The sequence below is a fragment of the Balaenoptera musculus genome, chromosome 1 (assembly GCF_009873245.2).
Source record: "Balaenoptera musculus isolate JJ_BM4_2016_0621 chromosome 1, mBalMus1.pri.v3, whole genome shotgun sequence".
Taxonomy (NCBI): Eukaryota; Metazoa; Chordata; class Mammalia; order Artiodactyla; family Balaenopteridae; genus Balaenoptera; species Balaenoptera musculus.
Window position 1 is genome coordinate 111,488,322 of NC_045785.1, and position 11,392 is coordinate 111,499,713.

The 11,392-nt window shown below is 51.9% G+C and overlaps 1 protein-coding gene across 1 annotated transcript; it reads left to right on the forward strand.

The window, feature by feature from the left end:
- Positions 1 to 1,362: 1,362 nt before the first annotated feature.
- Positions 1,363 to 5,289, forward strand: LOC118886876 (protein S100-A7-like). Its single transcript, XM_036837211.1, has 4 exons — positions 1,363 to 1,443; positions 3,023 to 3,180; positions 4,535 to 4,595; positions 5,189 to 5,289. The coding sequence occupies exons 2-4, from the start codon at positions 3,040 to 3,042 to the stop codon at positions 5,287 to 5,289; spliced, it is 303 nt and encodes a 100-aa protein (XP_036693106.1). The 5' UTR covers positions 1,363 to 1,443; positions 3,023 to 3,039.
- The last annotated feature ends 6,103 nt before the right edge of the window (positions 5,290 to 11,392 follow it).

The following is an 11,392-nucleotide window of genomic DNA, read 5'->3' on the forward strand; positions in this document are numbered from 1 at the left end:
CAGGCCCCCAGTTGGTGGATAGCTACTTGGGTGAATAAGGTGGTTCCAGAAAATAGGCCCTGTCCAAGGGAGACGTCAGACCAGCTCAGGAGAGCCCAGGGAGCCTGAGGACGGCACACCAGGTGAACCAGGGATGCTCTCGTATCAGACAGGGAAATTCAGGGCGGAGGTGCAGGAAAATGTTCAGTATCAGCGATTCATCATCCCCTTTCCTCACCAAGCCTTGACAGGCCCCCCTGACTCCCCCATCTTGTTTCCCAAGCCTGGACCAGCCTTTCCACTGCAGGTTGGAACACAGCAGAGCCCAGGGTCTGGCTGCCAAGCCCCAAGCAGACTGTTTTGCATGGAGGAAGGAGGAAGGTCATGAAGACTTATGGGAAGTCTGCGTCAAGGAACCGGGAGGGAACTTGGCCCAAGCCCCTGCCTGCAGGCTCATTCCATGGCAGTCACCACCACTGGACCTAGACAGTGGGGCCCCAGTGGCTTTGGCACCCTTGGGGCTGTGAAGGAAATTCAAGAGTGAGGAGGTGAGGTCAAGACTCAGGGTTCTGACCCCCAGGGTCCCCTCAGCAACAAGTGACAGGGCTGAGCCCACTGCCCTCTCTGGCTTCCCTCGTCTGTCACTGTGGGTCGTGAAACCCGTCTCCCTCCCAGGATCCACTGAGGACCTGGTGTGAAGATGGCAGTGAAGTGACCTGCTTCACTCCTCTGGACTTTGAGTCCCAGAAGGCCGGTCCTGATGTGACCCAAGAAGTTTCATTGAGAGATTAAGAGTAAGGATGTGAACCAGGCTTTCCTGGGATCGATCCTGACTGCTGTTTCCTAGCTGTGTAGTCTTAGTTCACTTCAAATCCTGATGCACGTATTTTCCACTCCTACGTGGAGACAACAGATCCCCCTCGTAGGTGGGGAGGGCTAAAGAGACAGCAGCAGCAGCAGGTATCTTGGTGCCTGGCACATCCTAAGCTCTAAGTAAGTGGCGGTGGTGGTGATTATTGCTCTCAGGCCACGTCCGTAGAAGGACTGAGTGAACGAAAGTGGAGACCATGCTGCCTTCAGCATCCAAAATTCCATCCTCTTCAGGTCCAGAAACCCAGTTTTCTCAACCCGGTTCCCTGTCCTGTTGCGACACACTGCACGGGCCACCCAGCCCCAGATCAAGCTGGGGACAGCAGAAGGCTCTAGGGAAGGTTCCTTGGAAGGTGCAAGACCCGGTGTCCTGGGATTCAGCCGGGAACGGCTGAGCACACCCTCCTGGGTGGGGCCCACCCGGGTGGGGCCCACCCAGCTGCATGGGGCAATGTTCCAGGAGACAAACAGCAAACATGGTCTCACGGCTCCCAGCCCCTGGGAAGAGCCCGGCTGAGCCTTCTAAAGGGACCGGTCTCTGCCCAGGTGCACATCTCACTCATCCTTCTCCTCGGTGATGTCTCCTCAGCTCAGGTGAGTCTGCACCTGCCTCTCTGTCTTTTCTAGGAGGAGTGCACGGGGCCCAGCGTGGAGGAGGGGAGAAGCAGCTCTGGGAGGGGATGCAGGAGCCTGTGGTCCAGTCCCAGCTCTGCCACCAGCAAGGCTGTGTGCTTTCACCCCTGCTGAGGGCCTCATCTGTGCGGCAAGATGACTGACCAGATACTCCCTGTTCCTCCCGTGGGCTCCTCTGTGACAACTCTTGTGGAAACCGCCCCACTGGGGCCCGAGGACCATCCTCAACCTCCTTGTCTTCTTTCTTCTCTGGATCCACCTGCCTGTCAGGCCCCAGGCTGGTGAAACCCACCCCACCCCACCCTTGGGGAGAGTGGGCGCCCCTGACAAAGCCTTGACGGCTCCCTAAGCCCAGGCCTGGGACCCCCACTCACCATTAGTCCAGTGAGACATCCTGCCCCCACCCAGGTAAGAGACTGATCCACCAAAGCTCCCCATCTGCTCCCCAGCAGGGAAATGCTCAGGGACCGTCTGGACACGGGACTCAGCTCTGGTCTTGGCCAAGTTGACAGAAGGCCTTGCGTGGCTCCTCTTACTGACAAAACAGCGGGGATCTTTCTCCTACATCAGAAGGCCATGGGGTTTATCTGAGATGCCCACACGTGTGAAAGGGGGTCATTTCCTGGGTGCTTTGGAAAGTCTGGGAAGCGAGGGCTGCTCTGTCCAATTTCTCTGGTTGGGGTCCAGGGCAGCCCAGACCTCTGACTGTTGGGGGAAGAACCTGCTTAGGGAAGTCAGACCTTCTCTTTATTTAAATGAGGTCAAGCCTTGGAGATGCAGAGAGCAGAGAAGTACAAAGGGTTGATACGGCCCAATAGTCAGCAATTCTAATGAGCCCCATCTCCCACATTCCACCCAATAGCCTAGAACTGGGGCAGGTATTTCTGTTCACTTCAATCCCAGGCTGACTCTGGTCCCCAGTCCCTCCTTCTCACTCTCAGGCATGGTCCAGGAAGAGCCCCACCAAGTCTCAGGACAGGGCTGCGTTTCTCTGCTCACACTCATGCCCGGGACCCTCCGCAGTCCATTTCATGCAGAGCTTGCCTTACGGTCATGCGGGGCCTCCAGGGGGTCTTCCTGAAGCAGCCCAGGAGGGTCAGAGCAGATCAGAGATGACCCTGCTCGGCCCCCGTGACTCTAACCCTGATGCTGAACTTGAACCGGGAGGAGATGGATTTGCTGCTGTTTGAAGTGTGGGGTCATTCAAATGCTCTGGCTGCTGGGTCCCATCTCAGGCTCAGTCCTTCTCACTGTGGCTGACCGCTACATCTCTGCTTCCACATTCTGTGGCTCTACCCACAGTGGACGTCTGCTGACCTCCTTCATCTTCTTCGACCCTGCCCTGTGGGGACCCAGGCCCCACGCTTGGTCCCACCCTCCTCCTTTCCAGCAACTCCTCCCACCACATAGAGAAGCACACTTGCTTCTGTTCCACCTGAGCCTCCCTTCACTGGCTGCTCAGTCCCCATCCCGTTATCCTAACTTGGAGACCCTCCCCTGGGGAAAGGATACAAAAGCTCATTGTCTCTCTTTCTGGCAGCTGTGCTCAAAGTCAAGATGAGCAGCACTGAGGCTGAGAAGACCACGATAGGCACGAGTGACCTGTCTCACAAATACTCGGGACCCGAAGACACCATCGAGAAGGGGGACCCGCCGAAGCTGTTGAAGGAGAATTCCCGCAACTTCCTCAGTGCCCGTGTGAGTCGGGATCTGGCTTCCCGATGGTGCTCGGGCCCTGGCACGCCTGAAGACGCTTTGCTCTGGGACCTTGGACAAGTCACTCTCTTTCTCTGATCCTCAACTTTCTCAACTGCAAAATGACATAGTAGGACTTCCTATCCTGGCTTATTATCAGGGTAAAAAGAGGTGATGTTTGTGGCAAAATAGGAAAACGTGTGGATATAAATGGTTGCTATTAGGTTGTCAAAAAGGGCTACAACTGGAAGGCAGTGAATGTGTCCCCTCACCTCTGCCACACCCCCTGCGTGAGACTCAAGCTCTTCTGCTCAGGCGCTGAGAGGCTCGAGAGGCTCCCACAGGATCCTTGAGATAAGAGGGAGGGTGATAGAAATTCCATCACCGACAGAATTGTCTTTTAGAATAGGAACAAAATTTTAATTTATTTATTTTGAAGTATAGTTGATTTACAATGTTATATTAATTCCAAGTGTATAACCTAGTGGTTTGATATTTCTATAGATTATACCCCATCAAAGTTATTATCAAATAGTAGTCATGTTTCCTGTGCTGTACATTACATCCTTGTATCTTATTTATTTTATACCTAGTAGTGTGTACCTCTTTATCCCCTTCCCCTCTCTTGCCTCTCCCCTCTGGTAACCACTCAGTTGTTCTCTGTATGTATGCATTACCGACAGAATGTAACACCCCTTATTACAATGAAGAACTCATTTGCAGACCTGTTTTAACCTGACAGTTAGAATGTTCTGAACTGATTACAAAAAGAAGGCGTTACCAGGTAACAAGGAAATTGGGTAAGCAAGAAGAGGGACCTCAGAGCAGGTAAGATCCTGGAGGCCAAAAAGCAAACAGGAGAGGAGGGTTAGGTTGGAGAGGACAAGGATGGGGCTTATTTCTTTACTTACTGGTTTACTTGAAGTATAGTTGATTTATAATATTGTGTTAGACTCAGGTGTACAGCAAAATGATTTAGTCACGTATATATGAATAGGACTGATTGTGAGCCCCTGAGGAGAACTTAGGTAGGTGGTAGCCTTGAAGGGGGGTGGGGCAGCGGGTCTGGGGCTGGAGACCACCCACCAGCACACTGGGCAGCGCAGCTCTGGGCAGAGCCTGCTCACCATGTGAGGTCTCTTGTCCAAGTTCGCATTTGGGGCAAGGACTCTCCCTCAATGAACTGCAGGGCAGTGGCAATGTCCCCACCCCATCCCACACTTGCCCTCAGTCAATGCCACACCAGCCACATCTGTGCTGCTCTGGGTCTCGTTTCTCTGTCTCTGCCTCTCCCTCTTCTCCCAGCTCATAACTCCTGTGGGACTGAATTTGCCTTGTTTTGTGTCTTTTCCCGCAGACCAAAATGGGCACAGATTACTTGTCCACTGTCTTTGAGAAAAAGGACAAGAATAAGGACAAGAGATCATGACTCTGAAGGGAGTAGATTTATCTTTTTTGGGGGACTTGACAGCCATCAGGCTAGAGGAAGATAAGTTTAACACGGATAATTGAAATTCACATACAATCCTAACTCCTCATTGTCGGTGGTGGTAACTACAGCCTCTCTCCTCTAGCAAGGAGGCAGTAAATCAGATTATCATCATCCTCAGGAAGGAGAGCAATCTGGAATGTTAATTTTCCAGCTGAGATTACTGGAAGTTTCCTTTCGGTTTTTTTTTTTTTAAGGGAGAGAATAAAAAAGGAAGAAAGCCAAAGCCGTGTGACTGACCGGGTCTTGGTGCTCTGGCCAGGTGTCAGGCCTGAGCCTCTGAGGCGGGAGAGCCGAGTTCAGGACATTGGACCACCAGAGACCTTCCAGCCCCACACAGTATCAATTGGCGAGAGCTCTCCCAGAGATCTCTGTCTCAACGCTAAGACCCAGCTCCACCCAGCGACCAGCAAGCTCCAGTGCTGGACACCCCATGCCAAATAACTAGCAAGACAGGAACACAACCCCACCCATTAGCAGAGAGGCTGCGTAAAATCACAATAAGTTCAAAGAATAAGGACGAGAAGGTTGACTCGTCTGAGCTCCTCTCCTTGCTGGGGGATATAGCCACAGACTACCACAATCAGGGCCACGGAGCGCCACCCTGTTCTGGGGGAAATTAGTGAGCCCAGCGGCCTCCAGACAACCCAAGAAACAAAGTGTCATCCCCCCCAGATTCTGGTCTATTTCCTTGTTTTTGTTTTTTTTTTTGGCTGCCTACTCTTTCAAAACTACCATTTTTTGGCGAACATTATGTGGAATCTCCTCCTGGTGGATGGATCGAGAATGTGTCCGCAGTGCGCCCTCCAGTGGCCTCCAGTATAAATGACCATTTCTCTCAGCAGGGCCTTGCGTCCACCTATGTCTCTGCTCCCTAAATGCAGCTAATATTTGGGGTCCCAGAGGTGGAGGCCAGGACAAAGCATTCCACCAGGCCCCAGCCATGCTTTTCCTTCTGATGGCATGGATCAGCTTCTGGTGATCCAGAAACTACAGTGGGCAGGAACCAGTGTCTCCACACTGTGCCTCATGTCCCAGCATTTCCCTGAGGGCATAGGGGAGACTGGCATCACTTAAAAACGGCTTGCTTGGGAGGTACTGGGGACACAGGGCCACATGTTGCTGTGAACAGGAGGCTCAGCAGTACCCAGAGGGTTGGCCCTCTTGTCCTGTGACCTGGGCTCCCTGGGCTGTGTCCTGGTCCCTGTGCACTGTGTGATGGTTCCTGTGGAAGTGAGAGAGAGTCACTCTGTCTGCTGAGCTGATCCTCAATAATGGTTTGATACATGCCGGGAGCTGGGCATCTAGGGAAACTACGTGGTAATGGATGCTCCAGGTATGAGAAGCTCAAGCTAGTCCAGGGGTCCAGGCAACCTACAGGAGCCAAGTGAGGAGACAGGACTGCAGAGGGAACACAGAGGAGAGTCCGCTCAGGGATGAGAAGGAGCGCTTGTGCCGAATGTGTATGTTACCACTCCTTTTATCTGCCACAGGCAGGGGCATGTCGTTACCCATTGGCCCTTCAAGGCCATGCAAGGTGCTAGGGACTGAGGATTTAGAAACAAGCACTCCCCAGAGATACAGGGGTTTCCAGGGGGCCATGATGCAGGGTCAGCCCTCACCTCCCTCCCCAGTGCCACTTCTAGACCGTGTCCCCTGCAGATTCAGCCAGCACTCTCTCCTTGAGGTCACCTCCTCTGGTCCTATCACTCCCTACCCTCCTACTCACAGCTTCCCACTAACCTCTTAATCAGGCAAACATTCTTCTTAGATGAATCAGGCAACGGTCTCCACATTCTCCTTCTATCCCTCCAGCAGGTGACATGTAGGGTGAGTTATTTGTCCATATGGGTGACTGCTCTGCTCCTTACTACACCTTTCCTTGGGCACCTCCATTCCCAGACCATCATCTCCTGTCCACTTCAGGAACATCCTTTCCAGACTATTTTGCCAACATTCATGATCAACGAGAAAGAAGAAAAATAACACCAACAACCAGAGCAAAGGAGGCAACAGTTTACTGACTCCCAGGAGGTCTCTGTGGAGACTTCCGGGCTGGGCTGGGCCTGCTAATCTCTGACCCTCAGAACAGGGCTTCTGGCCATGGGACTGAGTGTGTAAAGCTATGGCAACTGCAGCCACACTGGAGAGAAACTCAGGAAAACTGATCTTCTCATCCCGATTCATGTCTTCCTTCTTAAAGAACTCTTCTAAGAAATCTGGCTCTTTCTTTCCTGTGGGGAGAAGATATCAAACAAAGGAAAACTAGATTACAACCCTGGCCTGGACTAGGAGGGAGAGGAGAGGATGGCAGAGGCTGAGGGAAAATAAGCATGGGTGAGTGTGGGGCTAAAGGAGGGTGGGCATGGGCGGCCGTAATGGACGGGGCAGGAGCCCTGGTCCTGGGCTTTCCAGCTGATGGCTGTTTAGCTGTAATGAGAGCATACACTGGACACCAGGAAGTTCTGAGGTAGAGCCTGCCTCTGCCCCTTGGATGCTCAGTATTCATTCTCCCTAGTCTGACATCCTTTTGACTGCAGTCTCAAAGCTACCCACACTCGGGCTTCCCTGGTGGCGCAGTGGCTGAGAATCTGCCTGCCAATGCAGGGGACACGGGTTCGAGCCCTGGTGTGGGAAGATCCCACATGCCGCGGAGCAACTAGGCCCCTTGAGCCACAGTTACTGAGCCTGCGCGTCTGGAGCCTGTGCTCCGCAACAAGAGAGGCCGCGATAGTGAGAGGCCCGCGCACCGCGATGAAGAGTGGCCCCCACTTGCCACAACTAGAGAAAGCCCTCGCACAGAAACGAAGACCCAACACAGCCATAAATAAATAAATTTTAAAAAAAAAGAAATACAACCAAATTAATTTAAAAAAAAAAACTACCCACACTCATCATTATTCCCATAAAAATGCATTAATTCCGAATCCCCTGCTCTTTGAATCCCACTCTCAGTGATTTAATTTATTGAATTATTTGTGCTAGTGAGTTCAGTGTGTGCTAATGGTTTAATGGTGAAGTTAGATAATAGAGTCAGTGAGAATCAAAAACTTCTAGAGTTTTAGGGCTGCAATGCTTCACTTGACATTATGACTTCTATTGTGTGACTTCTACTCCTAGGGGTATATGAAGGGAAGCTACCAGAAGCAGCAGCTGACCCTAAAGACATCAGTCTAAAACAGAAGATTTTTGTTGCAGACAGAAGAGACATTTTAGGCCAAGAGACCGTTCCCTGAGCCACAAATCACCATGGATTGTTGATTATCTAATAACAATAATTAGCATCTCTATCCCTCTTTGCATTTTACAGAGCATTTTCACATACATCACCCCATTTAAATGTTCATGATGACCCTGGGACATAGGTGCTATTGTCCGCATTTTACACCTAAGGTAACTAAGGCTCAATGAATAGGTGATTTAGCATATTTGTAACACCATTATAAGTAAAAGTAAAGTAAAGTCATTGTAAATCAACTATCCTCCAATAAAAAATAAATTTTAAAAAAACAAAGTAAAAAAATAGATTAAAATGACGATCCATTTTTCTGATCCAGCAATAAAAGTTACGCATGTAGCTGAAAAAAAAATAAGTAAATGTCATGGCTGTGCAGGAACCTGGGTCATCTAACCCCCATCCTGATGCTGTGCACCCCTTGGAGGCAGGGAGTGGGTCCTACAGAAGTCTGGGGAGAAGTGAGAGATGCTTGCCCCTCCCCCAACCATATGGGAGCCTCCCAGTGAGCTGGAATCCTCAGGCAAACAGGACCATGGGTCCCGCCCCCCCCCCTCCACTCCCCACTTAGCCCCCGTTTGGTCCCTACTCACACATGTCAACAGGAAGGTGGAGAAATTCTTTTTCATCTTCTTCTCCAAGCCAGATTAGTCTGTGGTCTCTGAATCTCGGGTGTATTTGTGATACAGCTTGAGCGAGCCCATCGGCATCTTCTCAGCTTCACTGTTAATCACCTTTGTTTTCCAATAAGCTGCAGGAAAGAAAGTCACCTGGCTTTGCCTTCTAATGTGTAAGACTATGGGGAATGGGGATGCGGGAATGGGCTAGGCTGGGAATAGTGGAGGGACAGGGGCCATGGACAGAGTGAGAGAGCAGGGCTGAGATGCAGCAGGATGAATTGGGTATTTCTTTGCCAGGTGAAGTTCCGAGGAGGGAATAAAGGTTTGAGGAGAGAGTGGGGAAAAGTCTGGGGATTGTGAGGCCTAGGAGAGGATGTGTGGGCAGAGGGTAGAGGAAGTGGGCTGTGAAGAGTAGAAGTATGAAGCGGTAGAGTCTGATAGACCCTGGATTCTAGATTCTGGGAAAGATGAGAGTCAGCCTTTAGATCTGTCAGCCCTGAAATCAGGGATGAGACTCCCTGTCAAAACATTACCAAGGAGAAAGGCATGAAAACCCCCTCATTTCCCAGAGCTCTGTGTTCTCAAATATAATATTAAGGAATCCCAGTATTGCCCTGTCAGTGTGGAGCTGCCACAAACCAACAATCACTTCCTAAGGGGAAAAGACTTCACCGACCTTATTCCCTGGATCTCCCAGATCTCTGGGCTTAGGTCTACTCGCAGGACTCCCAGGAAGGCGCTGAAGAGCTCAGTCAATCCTTCATGTTTATAATATTCCCTTGCTCCCGGTCCTAGGACCCCCCTTATTCTGGATGCATTCTATGGCCCAACGAGAGGAGCCCCCCAGAGCCCTGCTGGAGTTGAGGCTGGTTGTCACCAAGGTCATGCGATGCAAGTGCAGCCCAGAGGGTAATGGGGCATTTGCTCTCAGAACTTGTGGGCTGGACCATCCTTTTCCCAGATCTCAACAGGCTGAGGCCAGAATAATGGTGAATATGGGTCCCGGCAATGGAAGAAGGGGGATATTACAAACATGCAGGCATGGGCTGTGAGTCCCCCTGGTGCCTCTCTGAGCACCTTGAGGAGACCTGAGCCCAAAAAGCCAGGGGATGCCACAAACCAAGGAGTAAACAGAACTAAGGGCAGCAGGGGGTAGAGACGGCTCTGGAAATCCTAGACTTGGGTCTGTTCTCAGTTACCTACAAAGACATTCTCCCCAGGAGTTCTTCTGTGAATCTCTCTGGATGTCACAGAGCCACCCAAAGTCCAGGCAAAAAGGACATAGGAGGTTATCTAGTCCAGCCCCTTGGTGTCCAGAAGAAGATGCGGAGGCCTGGAGGGAGAAGAGGAATGACTCTCCCTGATTCCTCCATGACTCCGGGCCCAGGGGTGCTCCCCTGGGGTGAGCAGGAAGCAAAGCTGGTGCATCGTGCCTTCAACCTGGAAGAAGCAAAGAGGCACGGAAGAGGAGACAAGTGAGAGCTGTTCTCTGAGGTGAAAGGTGGTCCCTTTTACAGTCCTCAGATCTAGACTTGTTCCATCAGCTGCCCACGTGACACTGCTCTGAGTGGGGACTCACATCCAGGACTCTGTCCAACCCAGGCCCCACTTGGAGCCCCACGGGGCTGGCCTGGCAGGTGGTGACAGAGGGAAGATGAGAGGGCTACTGAGCCTCAGGAAATAGGGCATTTAGGGATTTGCAGGTAGAACCAGAGTGTCCGATTATGTATCCAGTGGGTCATTGGACTAACTTTCATTAACTATCAATCATGTTAGAGCTGCCAGCATCAGTGACAGGTTACTGCGTGCCAGGTGGCGCGGTAAGAGCTTTGAAAGCATAGTCTCATTTAATCCTCAGAAAAACCCTGTGCCATGGGTATCAGTATCCCAGTTTGCAGACATGGGACTGAGGGCTTAGGTAAATCTCCCAAGAGTGCTTCCTGGTAAATGGCAAAGCCAGGATTCAAACCTGAGACCTGCTGACTCCGAAGGCCAGCTTCTAGCACTGCAGAAATCCAGTCTCTGTTCATCTCTGGGCTGAGCGAGCAGGGTCTCCACTCGGGGTCTGCCCCATTGGAGCCCACCATCCAGGGCAGGTGCTGGGCGCACAGACATGTGATCCGGAAAGTGACAGCAAAACAACCAGGGCGCTGACATGGACAAGGCCTCGGGAACCTCCATCCTGGGTGCTCTGCAGACTCCAGGGCCCAGGCAGTGGGAGGGGCCTCTGTGGTCTCCAGAGCCCTGGTTCTCACACTCCTGTTGATCACAGGCCACGCCACAAGGGTCTGTTACGAAGGAAACACTTGTGCTTTCTGAGGAAAACCACTTTTACTGGAAACATCTTGCCTAGCCAGAGGCCCAGAAAGGCAACTGGGATGTATCTCATTTTACAGCTGAAGGAACAAAAGTCCAGGAGGCAGGTTGGCTTGGCCAAAGTCACAGAGCTGGGGAGGGGCAGACTCAGGGTCAGGCCCAGGGGTCCCACCTCCCGATGAGCATCCCAGTTGCTCGGGCTCATAGCCCTGAGGTTCTGGATCCTGCCAGTAGGATGTTGTCATCTCCAGTCACCAGCGGGAACTGCAGGGGCCAGGACAGCGGCCTGATGACTCACTGGGTTTACTCTGCCTGCTCTGTGCTACAAATCATCACCCATGGAGTGAGGGGAGCTTGGGATATTCCGTAAGCACCCACCCAGGCACCCTCATACTCCTCGGGGCTGCTTCTCATTCCTCTCTGGAGCCCTTCCTATTCCCCTGAAACTGCTCCCCCCAGCTCTCAAGGTCTATCAGGAGCACCAGGGGTCTCCCTAATGTCAGGCTTTCTGGCTCTGCTCTTTCCCCAACACACACACACACACACACACACACA